The sequence below is a fragment of the Orcinus orca genome, chromosome 15, assembly GCF_937001465.1.
Source record: "Orcinus orca chromosome 15, mOrcOrc1.1, whole genome shotgun sequence".
Taxonomy (NCBI): domain Eukaryota; kingdom Metazoa; phylum Chordata; class Mammalia; order Artiodactyla; family Delphinidae; genus Orcinus; species Orcinus orca.
The window spans coordinates 84,305,362-84,329,000 of record NC_064573.1 but is presented as its reverse complement, the minus strand read 5'-3'; the positions used below and the strand labels follow the sequence as shown (position 1 = coordinate 84,329,000).

Sequence of the window (23,639 nt, the reverse complement as noted above, 5' to 3'; positions counted from 1 at the left end):
CTTCCCGCCCCCGTTTCCCCTTTGGTAACCATAAGTTTGATTTCAAGATCTGTGAGTCTGTTTCTGTTTTGTAAATAAGTTCATCTGTATAATTTACTAGATTCCACATATAAGTGATATGAATCATATTAGTCTCTGACTTACTTCACTTAGTATGATCATCTCTAGGTCCATCCATGTAGCTGCAAATGGCATTATTTCATTCCTTTTTATGGCTGAGCTATATTCCATTGTATATATGTACCACATCTTCTTTATCCATTCATCTGTCGATGGACAGTTAGGTTGTTTCCGTGTCTTGGCTATTCCAAGTAGTGCTGCTAAGAACACTGGGGTGCGCGGATATGTCTTTTTTAATGTACTCTTGCAAAATGATTAATCAGATGTATTTAACTCACTCAAATGGGCAATGTTGTCATTCCTCCTTCCCGTCCCCACTTTCTCACCCAGCACTGATGCTGTGACTCACTGCTGCGTTGTCCTCCATGGTGTGAGGTCCCTGCTGTTCGCTCTCCCAGTGCTGGGCCAGCCAGGGGGCCTCCAGAGAACGTCACCATGACTGGCCTCAAACTGTCCCCTGGAGACCCCTGTGAGATTTTCTTTGCAACATAAATATTCCCAGGAGCAATACTCTCAGGTCGTAAGTGTATTTAACGTCTCCGTTCTCCTCTTACATTTGTTCCTGAATGTTTGCTAAGGCTAGGGAACAATTTTTAGTACCCACAAAAGCATTCCAGTTCAGGGTGGGGCGGAGGTGTGTACATCAGTTGCTATATCCTGCTAGGATTGCCTGAATTAGCAAATAAAAATATACAATGCCCGGTTGAATTGCAGATAAGCAACAACTCTTTTTTGTTTTTCCTTCAGTGTAAGTGTGTCCCAAATATTGCACGGGACATACTTACACTAAACAAGCATTTGTTGTTTATCTGAAACTCAGATTTAACTGGGTGTCCTGTATTTTATGTGGCAACACTACCTCCAATCAAACAATTAAATTCAAGATTGTATGACTCTCCTTGGACTGGGGAACAAAATCATGGAATCAGCATTACAGGTCAAGATTGGGAAAACTCCACAAATGCTTGGTTGGAAGTAATGAAATACATTTAGGAAGTCTGTACAACAAAATTACCATAAACATTTATTAAGCTGTAATTTTCACAATATTTTAATTCTGTTCTGAAATCGGTCTACAAATATCTCTACATAACACCAAAGCCAGTGATTTAATAAATAAGAGGGACGTACGGATCGCTCTGCCAAAAAAATAAGCCTTATACATTTATGTCTATTTATGATATTTGTAGAATCAGTTTCCCAAGGCTCATGAAACTAAAGTGCGCACACACCACATACGCACACACACACACCACTATATTCAAATCAAGTGGATTTATAGTATCAAATTAAATGCTACGTAAAATTTATAACCAGATACACAAAATACAAGTTTGACTCATGAATACACTGTGGATGATGGGTACCATACCTCACAAATATGATTTCCAGTTAAGAGGGAAATAATTGCTTCGCTGGATTTTAAGTGAGAGCTAATCACCACCACAAGAAATCAAGTTAATTACAGTATTCAAAGGTTTAACACACATGCGGATATTAAACCGACACTACAATAAAACCTTTAAGTATGCAAAAAGACATTAGAACATATGGTTCATAATAACATTAGCTGCCGCAGATCTTCAGTAGACGGTGCAAAGGACGATCGGCTTTTTATGCCACCACCAGGGAAAAACTGGTCCTGGGGTATCTCCTACGTATCAAGGAATCAATGAAGAGCAGAGCACAGAATCGAGTACGCTGGACAAGGTTTGTTTATCCCCGATACTATACATCATATTGCTGGTCATCCAATACTAATTTTAAGGGTACTGTATTAGATCCTGCAAAAATATATACTTCTCTTATTCACAAGTGAGGAGGAAAGGTTCAACGACTCAAATGGCCATAAACAAAAATGATGATGTCTTATTTTAAAAAGCTGGGGGAGCAGGTTGACACCTTTAGGACCTTAAAGAATTCCTTTTGTTTTTAATTTTCTTTGGCCGTGCCGAGCAGCTTGCAGGATCTTAGTTCCCCAACCAGGGATGGAACCCGGGCCACGGCAGTGAGAGCACCGAGTCCTAACCACTGGACCGCCAGGGAAGTCCCAGGCATTCCTTTGAAAGTGAGCTGGCTGGATGGGAGAGCTGGTTTTTGGATTAAATCAGCCAATTCAAAACCCATCAGGGAGAAGTACTCAGGTGTCACGTTGTAAGGCAGGTATCATTCCTCAAAAGCATCTTAAGAAGCAGCCGGAAGCACGGAGATGAAGCAAAGCAGGGTTCCCACTAGTGAGAAGGTGTCTTTGCCATGTTTCAGATTCTGCACTGGACATCTGACATGTTATTCCTAACCAGAAGGCTGCTGAATCACAGGGCCAGACTAACGACCAAAGTGATTTTCATCTTTCCTGCAAGCCAGCCCTCGTGGTTGTGCAAAAGTCCTATTATAACCCTCCCAAGCACTGACCCCATCCTACATGTTCACCCTTAGTTCCAACAGGTGATGTCCCCAACTAGCTACTTCCCACCACAGTCAGAAGACCACAGACCCAGTTCCCCTCCGTCTGCTTCCTGACCCTGCGGGTATCAGGCTTCCTGTGGTCCCACGTGGCATGGTATGCTTGTTGTCTCCAGGAAACTGTGGGTATTAAAAACCTTCTTCCAACGGCACTAACCTCTCTCAGTGCTGTCACTCGGTCACCTTCATAAGTTAAGACTCCTGGCATAATTCACAAGGCTAGCTTTCAGGAAATTCTGTTGCTGCACTTTGCTACCAGAAATGATGTGGGGTACCAAAACAAAAACGAGCAAACCAAAAAACCCGGAAGGCAGGTAACGCGGATTGGTACTGGAAAATATATTTACAGAAGGCTGATGTGCCAGGAAAGCATCTTTGCTAGGATGTCAAGGAAGAGATTGCTCCAAACATTATCCCCAAACACCCACAGAAATCCAGCAATCTGGAGGTAGCTGGTCCTTTTTCTCTTCTGGACTATTTTCTGTTCTCGGTATTTACTGTGATACTGAAGCACTGGGCAATTAACGTTGATGACTTGAAGATATCTAAAAAACTGAGTCTTAACTAAAACAGAGATCCACAGTAGTTTTCGTCAGGATGTTTACATACCACGTTGAAGGATGTGTTACACTAATATATTCAACAGCCCTGAAGATATAAAAAAGGTTTCTCTTCAAGGTATGAGATATGGTACAAAAATACATTTCTCCATGTACAAAAGAGAGAAAGAAGGAAGAGATGAGGAAGGAAGCTTACCCTACAAGCTTCCATGGAATGGAGAAAGCAAAAAAAATAAAAAAACCAAATTATTTGGGGTTAAGAACACGCCCAAGCAAAAGTCAAATTTATGCATTAAAAAGCAGGCGTTATTCAGATCGAACATCCATGATTTCTATCAGAATTTCAAGGACTGTTGTACCCTGAAGTGATACCTCTAGTGAACTAATTAACTATTTAACTTTTGTTAAAAATAAAGACATCATTCCATCCCTTTGAGTGTACTGAGCTATAAAACTGGCTTCACAGCCTACACTTAGCCAATCTGGAAAACAAGGTGCATATTCTCGACGGCAATCTCCAGTTGATGCTGTGGCCTGAGTCCACCAGCACCTAGACACGTGAGCCTCCCTCGATCTACTAGAAGTTAAAATGGTTTTCCTGCCTGGATCTCGGTACAGCACAGTGCCCATCAGGTTTCCATGTGTGAGGGTGGGTGAGAGAACAGAGTGGATGTTAGACCCAGACCAGTAATTTAAGACTTAAAAGTTTTGCGCAGAGAATGTCAATTTCCCTTCTGGCTAACAGGAGCAAATACCTAAATATGCCAGATACACAGAAGCTAAATGGACAAAAGGAAGGAAGGCAAAGATGACCTCCCTGGAGTGCTTCACACCCTGCGCTAAAATAGATTTGTCCGTAAATATCTAACTGACAAAACTGGAACGGTTTCAATGCAAAAAACACGGGGGTCAAATGCCCATGGGTAAAGATTTGCCCAAGCAAATTCTAGAGAACATGCGTTTCAGGAAGCGAACTGAATGCAGGAGAGTTTGGGTCCCGTTATCGTGCACCTTAATAACAGAAGTTTCATAAACATCCTCAGAAAACATTTGCTTCCGTTTTCCAGGTACTTGTAACCCCAAGTAAAACGTCACAGAAGGGCGGCACAGGAGGAGCTGGCAGGCAGCTGAGTTTCCCCCCAAATGATACCTGGACCAAAAGGTCTTGGTCCTGCCTGATCTGACAGGGGTCTCTGCAAACCTGCATAGAGGGGCTCCTGTGAGGGGGCTGCCAGGGCACGACGCAGGTGGGCAGGGAAAGACAGCCACGACCCCCGGCAGCATCCTTTCCTTGCTCTCCTGTGCTTGTTGGTAGCCAGAAAGGGGCATCTCCACTAGCCCCCGATCCAAGCCTTGCAAAGCCCCCTTTGTCCAGGACCCCACAGCTGTCTGCCCTGCACATACCTCTCTCTGCCCCGAGGGACCAGCTAAAAATGAGGTCACCCCAGACTCCAGGCAAAAAGCACCTAACACATGTACCATAAAAATTTCAGGAAAAATAATTCAGATCTTCTCCAAGTCTGGCTTATTCCTGCTTACTGTTCCTGAGAATGCGTTGTAAGCAGCAACAGACTCGAAAATGTTATTAGCTGCTATTGGTTTTCCTTCTAAGGTCCTGAGTCACCCAAAACCGAGATGAAACAGATAATCAAAAAAGCCCAGAGAGTGTATCTTTCCTGTATCAACCTAGCTGGCAAATGGCGAAATTAGGACATCAAATAGATTCCTGAATGAGCTTACCCAGGCGGCCCCCGGCATCAAACCCCAAAGACATTTCTTTGCCCGGTCCTTGAATTTCCCTTTACAAAATGTTGAGATTAAGATACATCAAAGTACAGAAGGGGGAAAAAAATCTTAGGTTTTCTACAAATAGTGATTTCTTCATTTAGAAATAGGATTGAAGGGGGCTTGGCTGGGGTCACTAGGATCCAAAAGATGTTTAGTTTCATCCTTGAAACCCAATGGCCCACATTCAGAAGCAACAACATTCATGAAATCGACATCAACGAAAAACGTGAAATGAAGGTCACAGCTTTGGAACCTGAAAAGACTGCACACAGACCTCACCCACCAATCCCTACGCTGCAAAAACAAATGCTTGCCTTGAAACTCTTCCAAAAGGTTGAATTAGCAATTTCTTCCCCTCCATGTAAAGTTTTAAGTTTATTAAAACTTAACTCCATCTGCCTGTGTTAAAAAACCTTACAAAAGGTGTATTTAAATGCTTGAAAAAATTAACTTTATGCTCTATGCACAGATAAACTTCTCTTCCTGTACAGCTAATATGGTTATATCCTTTGTTTAAAAAAGATTTGTTTCCACTAATGACACTTGGTGGGTAGTTCTACACCAACGATCTTGTCCCATTCTTCTCGGAAGATGTCCTAAGAGTTGACACGTGGCTGGAAACACCCTCGCAAAGCGCCACTCTCCTGCTCAGACATGTTTATTAAGATTGTTTGGGGTTTGGAGTTCTTTTTTTTCTTCTTCTTTTTTGTTTCCGGAGAGAGGGCGCTGGGAGGAGGGGACCCGGCCGGCTGGCTGGTTGTCACTTGCCGTTGGAGCGGTCAAGACTCTCCAGCACTCGGTTGAGACGGATGTTGAGCAGTCTGACCTGGTTCTCCAGCTGTTCCAGCTTCTCCTCCACGCTGGGGCCACTGGGGCTGCTGCGCCAGTAGAAACCCATGGGCCCGGTCATGAAGTAGATGGCCACCACGAAGCACAGCGGCAGCACAGCGTTCTCGGGCTCACCCTCGTACTTGTGCAAGATGTACACACACGACATGGAGAACAGGATGACCCGCACCACCCAGAAGAAGCGGCCGAACACCACATGCAGGACGCTGAAGGTGAAGCCCAGGGTCAGAGACAAGAACCAGTAGGCCAGGAGGACGACGCCCACCAGCAGGAGGGCACGTGTGGGGCTGTTGGCCACCGAGCTTGGATTGAAGTACTGGGACAGGTTCGAGACTGCAGGACAGAACAGAGGGACAGCGGCCGGTTACACGGGGTCAGGGGGTTCTCTGCAAGCTGGGGGTGGGCAGCTCAGCTCACTGGCTGCGCCTCTGCTACACCCAAGGAATTAAAGTTGGCTGCCTCATTAGCCTTTATACCAAGTCCTGGGAAAAGACAGGGCAACGCTGTCATATCGTGAGTTTGAAACACCTTTCAGGTGGGGCGGAGCCTGAAAACTGGCCTTCAATTTCCTTTCTTCCTATCTTCCATAGTAACAAATGCCCAGCGTTAGGCTGGGCACATGGCTGCCTAGGATAAGGGTGTTTCCCAGCCTCCCTTGCAGCTACATAACTAAGCTTTGGTCAAGGAGAGGTAAGCAGAAATGTTTTGGGGTGGCTTCCTAGAAGTAGTGGGAATATGCCCTTTACCTCTTCTTCTTCTACCTGCTGGAATGTGGATGTGATGGCTGGAATAGAAGCAGCTGTCTTGTGTCATGAGGGAAGGGAGGTCACGTATTGGGGAGCAATAAGATGGGAGGGGCCTCGGACCCGAGGAGAATGTGCTACAAAGCCACCTACCTGCCTAACCACCTACCTGTGAACTTTCACATAAGAGAAATAAGCTTCCATCTTGTTTAAGCTGCTGTTATTTGGGGTCTCTGTTACTCACAGTCAAACCTAATTGTAACTGGTACCCACACATGAAGTTCCATCTTAAGAATGGAGTGAGGGCTTCCCTGGTGGCGCAGTGGTTGGGAGTCCGCCTGCCGATGCAGGGGACATGGGTTCGTGCCCTCGTCCGGGAGGGTCCCACATGCCACGGAGCGGCTGGGCCTATGGGCCGTGGCCGCTGGGCCTGCGCGTCTGGAGCCTGTGCTCCGCAATGGGAGAGGCCACAGCAGTGAGAGGCCCGCGTACCGCCAAAAAAAAAAAGAATGGAGTGAAATGGAAGACTTGCATCTTCTGTGGGCCTGACTTAAGAAAATTTTCAAATAGAAAATTTCAAAGGATAGTAAAATAAATACTCCTATCAAAACCACCTAGGTTTAACAATGGTTAACATTTTGCTCCATCTCTAGTCACATATCTTTTTTTTTTTTTTTACCAAACCATTTAAAAGAGGCACACATCCTACTTCAGCATGCAGCTTTCTTTCCTAGTTTCACTGAGATATAACTGACATACAGCACTATATAAGTTCAAAGTGTACAGCATGACTTGACTTACATATATTGCGAGATGACCACAAGTTTAGTTAGTATCCATCACCTCATATAGATACAAAAAAAAAAAAGTTTCTTCCTTTTCCTGAGAACATTTAGGATCTACTAACTCTCCTGATAACTTTCAACTATACGGTACAGCAGTGTCAGCTACAGTCATCATGTTGTACATGACATCCCCAGGACTTATCTATCCTATAACTGCAAATTTGTACCTTTTGACCATCTTCCTCCAATTCCCCTGCCTCCCACTTGCTGTCTCTGGCAACCAAAAATCTGATCTCTCATTTTATGAGGTTTTGTTGTTTTAGATTCCACATATAAGTGAGATCCTACAGTATTTGCCTTTCTCTGACTTACTTCACTTAGCTTAATGTCCTCCAGGTCCATCCACGTTGTTTCAAACGGCAGGATTTCCTTCGTTTTGTGGTTGAATAATACTCCATTGTATATATACACACACCAAAAATTCGTTGGTTTTTTTTTAAAATTTTATTTATTTTTGGCTGCGTTGGGTCTTCGTTGCTGCGCGCGGGTTTTCTCTAGTTGCGGCGAGAGGGGGCTCCTCTTCGTTGTGGTGCACGGGCTTCTCATTGCAGTGGCTTCTCTTGTTGTGGAGCACGGGCTCTGGGCGCACGGGCTTCAGTAGTTGTGGCTCGCAGGTTCTAGAGCGCAGGCTCAGTAGTTGTGGCGCACAGGCTTAGTTGCTCCGCAGCATGTGGGATCTTCCCGGACCAGGGATCGAACCCGTGTCCCCTCAACCGGCAGACAGATTCTTAACCGCTGCGCCCCCAGGGAAGCCCACACCAAAATTTCTTTATCCATTCACCTGTCAATGAACACTTAGGTTGTTCCCACATCTTGGCTATTGTAAATAGCGCTGCAATGAACATGGGGGTGTAGTTATCTCTGTGACAGGGTGTTTTTGTTTCCTTCAGATATATTCACAGGAGTGGAATTGCTGGATCATATGGTAGCTCTATTTTTTATTATTATTTTTTTTTTGGCCACACTGCATGGCTTCTGGGATATTAGTTCCCAGAACAGGGACTGAACCCGTGCCCTCGGCAGTGAAAGCGTGAAGTCCTAACCACTGGACCGCCAGGGAATTCCCTATTTTTAGTTTTTTGAGGAACCTCCACACTGTTTTCCATAGTGGCTGCACCAATTTACATTCCCACCAACAGTGCACGAGGGTTCCAATTTCTCCACACCCTCACCAACATTTGTTATCTCTTATCTTTTTGATAATAGCCGTGCTAATAGGCATGAGGTAATTAATATCTCATTGTGGTTTTTTTTTTTTTGGTAGTACGCGGGCCTCTCACTGTTGTGGGCTCTCCCGTTGTGGAGCACAGGCTCCAGACGCGCAGGCTCTGGACGCGCAGGCTCAGCGGCCACGGCTCACGGGCCCAGCCACTCCGCGGCATGTGGGATCTTCCCGGACCGGGGCACGAACCCGTGTCCCCTGCATCGGCAGACAGACTCTCAACCACTGAGCCACCAGGGAAGCCCTCATTGTGGTTTTGATCTGCATTTCCCTAATGACTAGTAATGTTGAACCACTAGTAATGTAGTATTGATACATTTTCTTGTACTTTTTGGCCATTTATATATCTTTTTAAAAATTAATTAATTTTTGGCTGCATTGTGTCTTTGTTGCTGCGCCCGGGCTTTCTCTAGTTGTGACAAGCAGGGGCTACTCTTTGTTTCGGTGTGCGGGCTTCCCATTGCGGTGGCTTCTCTTGTTGTAGAGCATGGGCTCTAGGTGTGCAGGCCTCAGTAGTTGTGGCACGCAGGCTCAGTAGTTGTGGCTCATGGGCTCTAGAGCACAGGCTCAGTAATTGTGGCGCACGGGCTTAGCTGCTCCGCGGCATGTGGTATCCTCCCGGACCAGGGCTCGAACCCGTGTTCCCTGCATTGGCAGGCAGATTCTTAACCACTGCACCACCAGGGAAGCCCAGGCCTCCAATTCTTATTAACGATGGGCCCCTTTGTGCCAAGGCAGAGCCAGGTCCGAGGTTGCAGCCTGGAGGAGGTGGGCAAGACCCCGCTCATGGGATCTCAGAAGGGAGATGCGTAACACACGCACACGGAAAGGAGATGTTACAGCTGAGAGTGAGAACTGAGGACCAGGTTCCTCACACAGGGTAGTCAGGAGGGGCCTCTTGAAGGAGGTGTCACATACCAGAGACCCAAGCATGGGAAAGATGGGATCAGGCAAAGGGCTGGGAGGATCACCCCCAGCAGGGAACACCTGGAGGGACTAGAAGGTACCAAAGACCCCAGCGTGTCCAGGAACAGGATGTCCTTGCTGCTTGCAGTGTCCTTGGTGTGAACCTGGTCGATTCCAAGTGCAGCAAGAAGTCGCTGGGCAGCTTTAAGGACAGTGACCTGACCTGCCTTCTTTGTTTTTTTTTTAAATCACCACTATAAAAGCAGTAATAAAAAAAATTGCTCTGGCTGATTTGCTGAGAAGGGACCCTAGTCAGGAGCTGTGCAGGGAAGAGTTCACCCAGCAGGCCTGAGGCCACTCTTTAGAAACACCTGCTGGCAAGGTGGGCCCTTGGCTGGCATCTGGGAACTTGGATTTCTGGAGTGTGAGGTTGTGATGCATAATAAGAAACATGTATTTGGTGTCCATCCCCATTTCTGGCACAGACTCCTAAGACCCTTGGAATTCCCTAAGTGACAAGTGCAATAAAAGTGTCTTGATAATTCACAGCCCCTTTTACCCACACCTGTGCTTGTTAATCAGCTGATTCTGGAAAGCCTCTCAGGAGGTAGGCTGGTTGCCGGGGGAACCAACCAGATGATTAGAGGCTTGGGCCCTCTAACCTCCAGGAGGGGCTGAAGGTTGAATCCATCACCAGTAGCCAAGGAGACAAGAGAACTCAGAACTGGAAGCTCCGAGTCCCTGCCCACCAACCCTGCCCCAGGCATCTCCTTCACCTGGCTGTTCCTGAGTTATATCCTTTCATAATAAACCCGTCATCTAGTGAGTGAGTAAACAGACAGTGAGTAAACTTTCCTGAGTTCTGCAAGCGGCTCTAGCAAATTAATTGAACCCACGGTGCGGAGGGGTCGTGGGAACCTCTGATCTACACTAGTCTGTCAGAGCACGGATCTGTGACTGGTGTCTGAAGTGGGGCCGATTGTGGGACTGAGCCCGTGACCCGTGGGATCAGATGCTACCTCCAAGGAGATAGGGTTAGAATTGAGTTCAACTTGGGGGCTCCTGGTCAGCGTCCTGGAGGGCTGAGTGAATTGCATACACATTGCAGTGAGGGCTCCCTCCTCTCACCAAGAACAGGGGCTCCCTGGCTTGGAGGTTTTTACAATCAGTGCAGTTCACGCTGACACCTGCTTTCCTTCGGGGAGTCGGGAATTTGGAAGGTGCAGGCAGAGAGCGCCTACATGACCAGCTGCCAATAAACACCCTGGAGGCTGAGCCCCTATTGGGCGTCCCTGGTAGATGACACCTCATTCGGGGAATAAAGGGTATCCTGTGTGACCCCCCTGGGAGAGGGCTCTGGGGGCCTGTGCCTGGTTCCCCCAGACTTTACCCCGTGAGCCTTTTCCCTTTGCTGACTGTGCTTTGTGTCCTTCACTGTAATACACCACAGCTGTGAGTACGACCACATGCTGGGTCCCGGGAGTCCTCCTGGAGATGCACAGAACCTGGGGATGGTCTAGGGGACCCCGACACAGACTGCTGCAGGCTTCCTGGAGAGAGGCAGCAGACTGGACCAGGGCCGTGAGCTTGAATTCAAAGGGTTCCAGCAGCTGCCGTCCAATTCCTAGACCAGGGCAGCAACCCCCTGGGGGGTCACACATCGCTCCTTCAGCCCTTTTGATGATTGTGTGAGCGCCGCATTCCCTGAACTAAATCCCTTTCTGTCTAAGTAACTGGAGTAGTTGGTTACGGACCCCAACAACCTAGAGACTCCACCTCCAGTCCCCGAGGTTTGCCTGGGGGCACACAAGTTGGCACTGCCCACCTGCACCTTATCCTAAATAGCATCTGGGAATCTCAGCTATTTACACACGCAACAATGACAATAAAAAAGGTCCTCTCGTATCCTCACTGCCCCCCTAGTCTTCTCTTGTGCCACCCGCCGTGGGTACTACTCCCATAATTTGACCAGCACCAGAATGAAACAGTGCCTTCAAATGAATGCCCCCCACACCTACCGTCAAGTCCAAGGACGTCCAAGAGCTCTGCCCAAACTTTCCACAGGGTTTCCACAAACATGTCCACTCCCAGCACGAACCTCTCGGTCAGCCTCGTCAGGAACTGCAGAAACAAGAGAGAGATCATTACCGACCCGGCCAAGCTTACACTTGGACGAGAAAACACAGCCGGCCGATGACGAAGGCCACACCAGGACTGGCCGAGTAGCCCAGGGGACTGACGGAGCTCGGGACTAAGTGTCCAGGTGCCAAGAACCAAGCGAATCTAGACAAATCTCCCTCCTACGGGGGAAGGGATGCTTCGGGAGAGCCAGGAGCTCTCTGCAAAGCTGCTCACTCCACCTCCGATTCCTCCTGGAGCCCTTCTAGGCCAACTGTTTTGTCAAAGTCTCTGCCTGATTTCTCATTTTTAAACAGTGGGAGGTGCTGCAACCAACCTATTTCCCCCGGAGGCTGGGACGTTGCTGCATGGGAGCAACTCTGAAGGGCGAGAACTGTGGTTCTCACACTCAAGTCCCATCAGCATCTCCCTAGCGTGTGCAAACAGTGGAGAGAGGCCACGTCCATCCCAGCTTTAAGGACCCAGGGCTACTGAAGCTCTCCGAGGATGAATATGAGGTGCAGCTTCATTTCACTGTATTTAAAAAAAATATTTATCTTTTTGGCTGCGTTGGGTCTTAGTTGCGACACGTGGGATCTTTCGCTGTGGTGCCCAGGCTTAGTTGCCCCCACGGCCTGTGGGATCGAACCGGAGTCCCCTGCATTGCAAGACGGATTCTTAACCACTGGACCACCAGGGAAGTCCCATTTTGTTGTATTTTTTAAAAATAAGTGATATTAAAAAAATAATAATAGTAAGTGATATTCTCGGACTTCCCTGGCAGTCCAATGGTTAGGGGTCCGCGCTTTCACTGCTGAGGGCCCGGGTTCAATCCCTGGTCAGGGAACTAAGATCCTGCGTGCCGTGCAGTGCGGCCAAATTTTTAAAAAAGTGATATTCTATACACATGATATAAAGTCTCACTCCCCGCAACCCAAACCCCCTTCCAGTGGCAGCGCTGTTACCACTCGCTTGCGGATCCTCTCTTAGATGCACCGGGTGAGAAATGGCAGAAATATTTCCCCCATAAACGGCAGCATATGTGTACAGTTCTGCCGTGTTTCTCATGGAACACTCAGCCTCGATTATTCAACTTCAGGCAGGACAGAGAGGCCTCATTCTTTGCAAAGATGGCATACCTGCAGCTGCTTATCCAATCCCCTATGGATGGGCACCTAGGTTATTCCCAGCTTCCCAGGGGGACCAGAGTGTTGCAAGGCTCACGTGTAGAGGTTAAATGCCTCGAAGTGAATTGGTTACAGCATTTAAAATTGGATATCCTGGTTGGAGCCATCCTCCAGGACAGGGGGAAAGAGGAGTAGTGTTGAATCAGTGGCCAGGAGAGCAAAGGATGCCATTGACCTCTGTGCTACTGCTGTCGCTTGGCTGACAGCATGCGGGGCTGGGAGCTTAACTGTCTGGGTTCAAGTCCCAGGTCTGCCCCTTATTTGCTGGGTGGCCATGGGTAGAATATATATGTGTTATATACCAGGGCTCCACCTGACAAGTGGAGTTATTAATAGTACCCATCTCAGCTGGTTGTTGTGCGCGTTAAATGAGATTTGTGTGAAATGCTTTGACGCACCCAACAGAGGTTCAAAATGTCTACTGACATCCGATTTTTTTAAAAATTTATTATTTACTTAGGCTGCGCTGGGTCTTAGTTGAGGCATGAGGACTCTTAGTTGCAACATGCATGGGGGACCTAGTTCCCTGACCAGGGGTTGAACCCAGGCCCCCTCCAGTGGGAGAGCGGAGTCTTACCCACTGGACCACCAGGGAAGTCCCTGATCTTCTAACAGAAGCTTTGGCCCCAAGACTCTTCTGCAAGGACATCATCCTTTTAGCCTTAAATTTCCTAGCTGCAAGCACCAAAGGGATTTGTATATTTAAAGACCACATGGATAAACCTGACATATCCACACCATGGGATATTATTCAGCCATAAAAACGAATGAAGTACTGACACATGCTTCGACAAGGATGAAACTTGAAAACCTTACACTAAGGACAAGAAGCCAGATACAAAGGACCATAAATTGTGATTCCATGAATAGGAAATGTCCACAAATATAGGAAATGTCCACAGTAGGCAAAGCCATAGAGACAGAAAGTAAATTAGCAGTGGCTGGGTTAGGGACAGAGGTTGAGAGCTAAAGGATTTCTCTTCAAGGTGATGAAAATGTTCTACTGTTGACTGTGGTGATGGTTACACAACCCTGTGAATATACGGAAATGATATATGAACGATATACTTTAAATGGGTGAACGGTATGGTATGTGAATTATACCTCAATAAGCTGCTCTTTAAAAACTGGAAGGGTACTAACATAACACCGTAAATCAACTGTACTCCTATCAAAAAGAGGTTTTTTTAAACTGGAAGAGGAAAAAAAAATAATGGAAGGGTTGATGTAAAAAGAAAAAAAAGGAGGAAGTATGTGTGTCTGAGAGAAGAGAGGGTCACTGTCCCTCTCTTTGGCAGTGGGTGAGGGGATTTCAGAGAATGTATCATCACCTGGAGAGAAGGCACACTGGTGTTGGTTTAGTTATAATTCTTTTTTGGTTAGAGATTTACTGACATATCATTTACATACCATAAACTTCCTTCCCCATAATCTAACGTTAGAACATTTTCATCGCCCCAAAAGGAGTCTTGTCCCTGTCAGCAGTCACTCCCCATCGCCTCCCACCCCCAACCTAGGCAACCACTAATCTCCTTTCCATCTCCATGGATTTGCCTTTCCTGGACTTTCCATACCAGTGGAATCAGGCAATCCGTGACCTTTTGTGCCTGGCTCCTTGCACTCAAAATAACATTGTCAAGGTTCACCCGTGTTGCAGCATGTATTGGTACTTAATTCCTCTTTCTTGCCAAAGAGCATTCCCTTTCAGGGATCTACCGCGCTGTTGCTCCTGTCGTAATTCTTTAAAGTACGCGTGATTTGTACACGTTTGCCAATAAGTAGCAACTTGTACATTTTGTTCAAGTGGAGGAAAGAGGAAAGAGCTCCACACCAAAAGCTACTGGGCTTTTCAAGGGCACCAGCTCTCCTAGAAAGGGTGTGAGGATGTACTTATTTGGGGAGGAAGAGACAACAGTTGCTGCTGTTGCTGACCCTGTCTGTGCCTCCACTTTCTCAGCTGTAAAATGGAACTAAGATAAGACAGCCATAAGAACCTGTAAAGGCCTCAGGACACGGCAGCTACTTGGGTTGCTTGCGTCAGACCCGAGGATTTGCTGGGTGGCAACCCAGCGCTCCCAGCAAGGATGGAGGTCCGGCCCTCTCTCCAAACGGAGCCATCCCCTTCCCACCTAACAAACGCCTTCAAGCAGGTGCTCAGAAACCCACAGGCCCAACCAGGGTCTGGCCTGGCTCAGAGGAAAGTCAGGCCCACCCTGGGGACCGGCCAGGGCAGGAGAGGGTGTTGCAGGGACAGACCCATTGTGGGCCTTTTGGACTGAGCGGTGGGAACCACACTTGCTCTCTGCCCCGCGGGCTAACACCACTCACTGTGGCTTCCCCTTGGCTCCCTTGTCTGTGTGAAGACACAGGAGCCCTCAGGGAGCGTTGCGGGCTGCACCATGTTCCTCCAAATCTCAGCAAGGGTGAAATGGGATCAGTATGAGGGACCCTGATCCAACAGGACTGGTGGCCCTACAAGAAGAGATGGGGACATAGACACATACAGAGGAAAGACCACGTGAGGACACAGGGAGAAGCCGGCCATCTGCCAGCCAAGGAGAGAGGCCTCAGGAGAAACCAACCCTGCCAGCACCTCGATCTCAGCTTTCCAGCCTCCAGAACTTCCAGATGATACATTTCTGTGTGAGCTGCCCAGGCTGTGGTCCTTCCTCACGGCAGCCCTGCAGACTAAGACGGGGGATCAGCGGAGCCCAGAGCCTGAAGCAGTTCACAGAAATCAGGTGAAAAGCTGAACCTACGGCACAGGTTGTATGTTTTCTACAACCTATAAAATATGGCCAATATCTTATAATAACTATCAATGGAGTATAACCTGTAAGAATTGTGAATCACTATGTTGGACCCCTGAAATTTATATAATATTGTACAATTTGTATAATATTGTACATCAACTATACCTCAATAAAAATGTTAATAATAAATAAAAAATTTAATAAAATTAAAACAAAACAAAACAAAACTTGGGAGTTCCGTGGTGGCCTAGTGGTTAGGGTTCTGCACTTTCACTGAAAAGGCCCGGGCTCAATCCCTGGTTGGGGAACTAGGGAACTAAGATCCCACATGTGCGCAGCAAGGCCAGAGAAAACAAATAAATAAAAATGAAGAGAGAGAGACTTAAAAGACAGACCAGTGAAATGCAAGTGTAGACTTTGGATCCCAATTCAAACAAAGCAGTTATGCATAAAGACGTTTTGAGTCGATCAGGGAAATCGGAAAATGGACTTGGGTTGGTTATTAAGGAATTGTCGGGGCTTCCCTGGTGGCGCAGTGGTTAAGAATCCGCCTGCCAAAGCAGGGGACACGGGTTCGAGCCCTGATCCGGGAAGATCCCACATGCCACGGAGCAACTAAGCCCGTGTGCCACAGCTACTGAGCCTGTGCTCTAGAGCCTGCGAGACTCAACTACTGAAGTCCGCGTGCCACAACTACTGAAGCCTGCGCGCCTAGAGCCCCTGCTCCACAACAAGAGAAGCCACTGCAGTGAGAAGCCCACGCACCACAACGAAGAGTAGCCCCTGCCCGCCGCAACTAGAGAAAAACCCACGCACAGCAACGAAGACCCAATGCAGCCAATAAATAAATAAATAAATAAATAAATAAATAACTTTTTAAAAAAATAAATTAAAAAAAAAAGAATTGTCATGAGCTGTGACGATGGTACTATGGCTACGATCTTTGCAAAATGTTCACCTGTTAAAGACGCAGACCGAAGTATTCAAAAGTAAACCATTATGTCTTGGATTAGCTTTAAAATACTATGCCAGGCTTCAAAAACTTTTTTGATGGGGAGAGCAATGTAACAAAAATGGCAAAACTGAGTGATCGGAACTGGGGTTCATTATACATTTCTTTCCCCGTTTGTGTCTGTTGGACAATTTTCAGGATCAAAAGTTAAAACGAGGGAGATTCAGGTGAACCAACTCAGGAGGCCTGCGGCCGTGGCCATGGCTATGGGAGAAAACACAATTACTCCAGCTCAGGGTTTCATCACCCTCCTCCTAAATCTGGAGGACGTCCCGCATCCTAAGTTCTCCTCGCCCCTATCATCCCCAGGCCCGTGCAAACTGGCTCCCAGGAAATCAGGCTGTAAGGGCACATGTGTCTTCACGAACAAGGCAGAGAAGGGGCGAGTTTCTGCAGTTCAGAGGTGGCCCAAGCATCTGAGGAACACAATGAGAGATGCAGGTTACGTGAACTGAAGGTGCTGGAACACACGTGCAGACCACCTGCACGAATGAATTACAAAGGGGAAAAGGCACCTCCAGGACGGAAGGCCTCAACTGAAGATCAAAGTCATGGGACAAGCCGACACCCTGTGCCTTGATGTGCTGCCCCAGCAAGGACACAAGACCCTTGCGTAGAATTCCTGCTGGAATTGTAATTCCTCAATCTAACCCTGGGGATGCAATCAGGTAAGATGCATCGTGCGAAAATTCAAAAGTCAACTGGCCTGTCCCAACCCCACGGAGATACCATGTCAGCCCCACTAAAGTGGCTACACTAAAAGAGACAGACAACTATCAACAGATGAATGGAGAAAGATGTGGTTCACGCACACACACCTCCCACACACACATACCCTGGAATACTACTTGGCCATAAAAAAGAATGAAATTTTGCCATTTGCACCAGCTTGGATGGACCTGCAGCGTACTACGCTTAGTGAAATGTCAGACAGAGAAAGACAAAAACTGGGGCTTCCCTGAAGGTCCAGTGGTTGAGACGCCACGCTTCCTGTCAAGCAGAAACAGAAACATAGATGTAGAGAACAAATGTATGGATACCAAGGGGGAAAGGGGTGGTGTGGGAGGAACGGGGATTGACACATACACACTATTGATACTATCTATAAAACAGACAACTGATGGGAACATACTGTAGAGCACAGGGAACTCTACTTAATGCATGTAGTGTCCTAAATGGAGGGGATATGTGTATATGTATGGCTGATTCATTTTGCTGTGCAGTAGAAGCTAACACAACATTGTAAAGCAACTATACTCCAATAAAAATTAATTATAAAAAAAAAAAGAGGGCTTCCCTGGTGGCGCAGTGGTTGAGAGTCCGCCTGCCAATGCAGGGGACATGAGTTCGTGCCCCGGTCCGGGAAGATCCCACGTGCCGCGGAGCGGCTGGGCCCATAAGCCATGGCCGCTGAGCCTGCGCGTCCAGAGCCTGTGCTCCGCAACGGGAGAGGCCACAGCAGTGAGAGGCCCGCGTACCGGAAACAACAAAAAAAAACCCCAAAAAAAAAACCCCAAAAAAAAACCCAAAAACTTGCACATGAATGTTCAAAGCAGCACTATTCATAGAATCCAAAAAGTGGGAACAACCCAAATGACCATCAACTGATAAATGGATAAATAAAAAGCCATAAGAAGGTATGAAATACTGACACAGGTTACAAAAGGGATGAACCTTCAAAACATGATGCTGAGTGAGAAAGAAGCCAGATGCAAAAGGCCACACCGTATGATTCCATTTGTAGGAAACGCACAGAATAGGCAAACCCATGAAGACAAAGAAGATGACGGGTTGTCAGGGGCTGGGGGAGGTGGGGCGACTGCTAATGAGTGTAGGGCTTCTTTGGAGGGGGATGAAAATGTTCTAGACTTGACTGTGGTGATGGTTGCACAGCCCTGTGAATATAATAAAAATCACTGAACTTTCAGTGAATGAATTGTATAGTATCTGAATTACAGCTCCCTAAAGCTATTAAAAAAAAAAGACATAAATGTCAATGTCGTAAAAGCCTCCCTTACCCCCAAATGGGTGAAGGGACTTTGACAGACTAAAGGGAACTAAAGAGACAAGCGTTGATTGGGTGCTGGCTTTTTTTTAAAAAGCTATAAAGGAAATGCAAATATGGGCTGTATATTACAAAATATTATTGTACTAAATTTAAGTTTTGGGGTGGAGGGGCCACAGTATTATGGTTTTGTAGGAGAAAGTGTCATGATGTCTGCAATTTACTTTCAAAAAAAGTGTGTGTATGTGTGTGCCTGTTAGTGAAAGAGAAACAGTTTGGGGGGGAAAATGGTGAACCCAGGTGGACTTTTTAGTTGTTCCTTATTCAATTCTTTCAGCTTTTCAAAATAAAAAGGAAATATTATTTTGATTGTGGTGATGTTTTCACGGGTATATCCATATGGCAAAATTTACCAACGTGTACACTTTTGTCCCACTTTAAATATGTGTAGTCTATGTCGACTACCTCTCAATAAAGCTGTTAGAATGTTGGTGGGAAAAAAAAAAAGACTGGAAAGTGTCAAAGTTACTCTGCTCAAAATATTTGCTTACAAAGCAAAAGAATGTAAGCCTCTTAAAAAAAAAAAAAAAAAAGACCAACAGTTCAATAATGGCAAAGGAAAACAAAAAGCAGTTCCCAGAAAAGAAGACGCCAATGGATTCTGGATAAGTGAAAAGACCAGATATCTCACAGTAAAATAATAAAACCGAAAAGTTTACTGACACTTCATTGGAGAGGGTTTGGGAACCAGCCCTCACACGTATGATGGGAGTATAACTGGAAAGCAATTCAGTAATATCTCTCAGTACTAAAAAAGTACATGAACTGGAACTGTGCATAAAGGACACGGCAATCAAAACTAATTTACGCTGTCAGAGTCAGGAGAGGGGTTGTCTTGGGGCAGGGGGATTTCGACCATACTTTTCTAGGTCTACATGCTGGTCACATGGGCGTGCTTGGTGTGTGACAATTCATTATGTTGTATAACTTACACAGAAAAGTGCACCAATTATATTTCAATTAAAGATTTTAAAATGCACAGATCCTGTGGCTCAGCAATGACGTTTCTAACAATTTACAGATGAACTTGTCGAAGCGCGCTCCAAAAAATTTATACAGAAGGACCTGGACTGCAGCCAGGATTCACGTGGCAAAAGACAGGAAACTAGTGAAACACTGGCCATCAAGAGTAGGTTGAACGACGGTGCTTCCTTACACTAAATTACACCAGGCGAATCCTTCTTATATAAATATCTTCTACCATTTACTAAATGCTTATTAAGTGCCTGGTATTGTACAACCTGACTAATCACATTCAACCCTCCAATTTACCTCCTTTGCACAAATGAGACACACAAAGGTCAAGCAACCGGCCCAAGGTCACAGAGCTAGTGAGACGCAGAGCTGGGATTCGAACCCATGTCTGTTGGAGAGGAAGGCCCATGCTCCAAACCAGAAGGTCAGGGGTTAACTTTAGACAAGTCCTAGATAGAACATGGAGTGTTTCATTAAACGCCCTCAAACTTCACAACCCACTAAGCAGGTCTGGCTCGCTGAAAACTACAGTCCCTAGCAGATCCAGTTTCTTTTAATTAAGATTAACAAAACAATCTCCCCCAAGACTGGCCGGTCTAGGCTACACTAGGCACGAAGTATCGGGGCAGCCTCATTCTAGATGCCACAATGATTAGGGGAATCAGGAAGGGTCATGATGCTGGGAGACCAGTGAGGGTACCAGTGTGGTCCCCAGACCCACTGTGCCTGGTTCAAATCCTGGCTCTTCCACCCAGTCTGACCTGAAGCCAGTCACTTCCCCACTCTGTGCCTCAGTTTCCCTATGTGTAAAATGGAAACATTAATAGTACCTACCTCACAGGCCTGTTCTAAGGATTAAGTGAGTTACTCTACCTATAAAAGGACTTAGAACATTGGACCACCTATTTGCTAGAAGGGATGCTGCCCAGTTCATGAATTGCTGAATAAAACCAATTAGATCGTTTTTAAAAAGGCGCATTTGGGGACTTCCCTGGCAGTCCAGTGGTTAAGACTCTGCGCTTCCACTGTAGGGGGCTCAGGTACAATCCCTGGTCAGGGAACTAAGATCCTGCATGCCTCTCAGCCAAAAAAAAAGGAAAAAAGATGCATCCTAAACAAATAAATTAGTATTATTGTCATCTCTACTGAAGGCACAAAACTTCATTTACCAAAAACTTCAGTTCTGACCTCGAGATTCTCAGATTCTTTGCCAGAATACAGCTGTCTTATTGGCACCAACCCATATTAAACTCTTCAGTATCTATTTTGTATTTCACGTCCGCGGACCTTATATTCTCAGATAGGACCGTCGGCCAAGACATGGGTTACTTGTGCTTACCCTCCTCAAAAAAAGTCACACTTCTTTTTGCTGTAAAAGGAATGATTTCTGCCTTGAAACGGCTCAGGCACATGGCAGGAGGGAAGTGCAGATTCACCCTTCACACTCAGGCAGACTGGATGGCCACCTTTCTGCACTCAGGTGTTTTTGTTTTCTCCCTCCGTGGCCACCTACAAAGAGATCCCGCCAGAACCCCCAACTTCTACGGAGGCTCAGAGCACCCATAGGAGATGGTAGTCAGAAGTTAGTTTTCCCAACAAATTAACTTGTATTTCACCTCATCCAATTAGAATATCCAGCCAATCTGATTTGGGCTTTAATGTTCTTTTCTTTCCCCTCCACCTCAAGCACCAGAAAACTTTTTTTAAACCCTGAAAGCCCTTTCAGCGGGGCTTCGCAATGTTGATTTGCTCCTCGGCCAGGATATTAACTAACAACAGTAGCTCACACTGATTCTGCCATTACTCTGGGCCAAGAAAGTACCAACGATTCATAATTACAAACTCATAACCAAGAGGATATTATCATTAGCCCCATTTAAGGAATAAAGAAACGGAGGCTCAAAAAAGTGAAGCCACTTGCCCAAAGCTATCCAGTAAAAGCTGGAACTTAAACCCAAACTTCTCTCCGCTCCAAAACCCCAGGACTGGTGCAGAGCAAAGGAACTGGTGCAGAGCAGTAAGGGCTGAACTCAAGGAACCGCCTGACCACAGGTAACTGTCCCCCTGTTCACTTCCCCTTTCTCGGGGGACTTTTACCCCGAATGGCTACCGAGGGCAAAGAAGGCAGAAAGAACTCCCTGCGCTTCTCCGGAGCGCTCAACACCATCCCCAGGGGTCTGAGGCTCCTCAACAGCTCCAAAGTAAACAAAACGTTCCAAGTGAAAGGCCCAGCACACAGTAGGTGCTTAAAAGGGTTGTTACGGTGCCAGGTTGCCAAAGCAACAGAGCAGACTGCATTACTCCCATCCTTAAAAAATAATTTAAAAAGTAAAAAGCCTAAATATCTTCAAAGCAGAAGAAGGAGGGCCTCAGGTGCTCAGGGGAAATGGGTCGGGTGCAAGGCTACGGGAAATTCGGGGTTGCTGGGGAGAGCGCAGCAGCGTGGGGACAGGGCGCGGGCGCTGGCTGGCAGGGCGCCCCCCCGCCCCTCCCCCCCGCACCGGGCAGCCGCCACGATGCCTGGCTCACAGTAGGCGCTCATTCAAACGTGTTGAATGAATGAATGAGAGGCGCGGCCGGCGTCAGCGCCGCCCAGAGGAGGCCCGGGCCGCGCACCCCCGGGGGCAAGGTCCAAGGAGAAGTACCGCGTGGCACAGAGGGCGCACCGAGGCCCTGCGCCGGAACCGGCCCCCAGACCCGACGCTGGCTGGGCAGGGCCTGGGCGGCAGGCGGAAGGCTCCGGGGCTCAGACCGGGCTCCCCCGCCCCAGACCCGGGCCCCCCTCTTCCCGCGCCCGGGCCGGCCTGCAGCCCCGGAGGCCGCGCACGGCCCAGGCGGGCCCCGGGTGCGCGGCGGCTGCGGCAAGGTGACCGCGGGCGCGGGCGCGGCGCCCACCTTCTGAGCGGCGCGCACGTTGTCCTCGCCGAACAGGCTGCTGACGCTCTGCGAGAAGGTGTTGACCGTGCGGCGGTAGCTGTTCTTCTCGGTGCCGCCGCGGCCCCGTGCCCCTTGCACGCCCGGGGCCAGCAGCCCGAACAGCAGCAGCAGCAGGAACCCAGCCTGGGCCCGGGGTCCGCCCGAAGAGCGCGCGCCCATCCTGGGGCCGGTGGGATGCGGGGTCCGGGAGAAGGGTGAGAGCCGCACAGTGGGACGCCGCGGCTCCGGCGGGGACCGCGTTGGCGCGCTCGGTGGCCAAGCACCGCACCTCTGCCCGCGCTGCTGCCGCCGCCGCCGCCGCCGCCGCCGCCGCCGCCGCGCCACCTGCCCCGCCCCGCGCGCACAGGCTCGAAGGCCCCGCCCACGCCGCGCCCCGCCCCCGGACGCGGGACCCGCCGGCGACCTGGCCGAAGCGCCGGAGGAGGCTGTGAGGTTGATGATCTCCACGCCCCCACCGCCCGGAAGTCTTCCCTGACCTGGCGGGGCTTTAACCTTTTCTTTTTTAAAAAATAATTTTTATTTTTAACTTTTCTATAAAAAGCAACCCAAGCTTGTAAAAGTGGAAACAGCCCCAACAAGGACGAGTGCAATTGATTGGAAAATATGAACTGTAAACATTTTGTATATCGCTGAATTTATAATGACACCCCAAAATTGGCCACCGTTGCCGATGGCATGGGCACGAGCTTATTCATTCATTCTGAAATGTTTAAAAGAAAAGCATTAAGCATCCCTCCTGCCCTTCTTCAAAGAACTCTATTTCAGAGTCACAAAATAGTCGAGGACCGAAAGTTCTTTTTAGGAAAGTCCCGCTAGTAAATGAGGAGGGAGTGAAAGAGATTAGAAAATTAGAAATTAGAAAATCCGTTTGCACTCCTTAATGAAATGACAGGTCCAGGCCACAATCATCAAGACACTAAAACCAAAAGGTGGCAGGTCGGTGGGGAACTTAAAAAAGGAGGGGCCAAGTGGTCAGGACCTGGACCCGCCAGTCTTAGTGGCAGAAGTGCCAGCGCCACCTATGATGGATTCTTGCCAAACACTTTGGACCCAAACTTGATGTGGCCTCCACATCTAACCAACAGTTTACAGGAAA

The 23,639-nt window shown here is 47.7% G+C and overlaps 1 protein-coding gene across 1 annotated transcript; it reads right to left on the bottom strand.

The window, feature by feature from the left end:
• Window positions 1-1,116: 1,116 nt before the first annotated feature.
• Window positions 1,117-22,863, bottom strand: BRI3BP (BRI3 binding protein). Its single transcript, XM_004276645.3, has 3 exons — window positions 22,502-22,863; window positions 11,515-11,617; window positions 1,117-6,113 (listed from the first exon to the last, which is right to left on the bottom strand). The coding sequence occupies exons 1-3, from the start codon at window positions 22,700-22,702 to the stop codon at window positions 5,692-5,694; spliced, it is 726 nt and encodes a 241-aa protein (XP_004276693.1). The 5' UTR covers window positions 22,703-22,863; the 3' UTR covers window positions 1,117-5,691.
• Window positions 22,864-23,639: the final 776 nt, after the last annotated feature.

Coding starts and splice junctions, on each gene's coding strand:
- BRI3BP (XM_004276645.3), bottom strand. CDS start 22,702: ATGGGCGCGCGCTCTTCGGGCGGACCCCGGGCCCAGGCTGGGTTCCTG. Junction 11,618..22,501: donor ACGTGCGCGCCGCTCAGAAG/GTGGGCGCCGCG, acceptor TTGTTTCTGCAG/TTCCTGACGAGGCTGACCGA. Junction 6,114..11,514: donor GGACGTCCTTGGACTTGACG/GTAGGTGTGGGG, acceptor TCTGTCCTGCAG/TCTCGAACCTGTCCCAGTAC.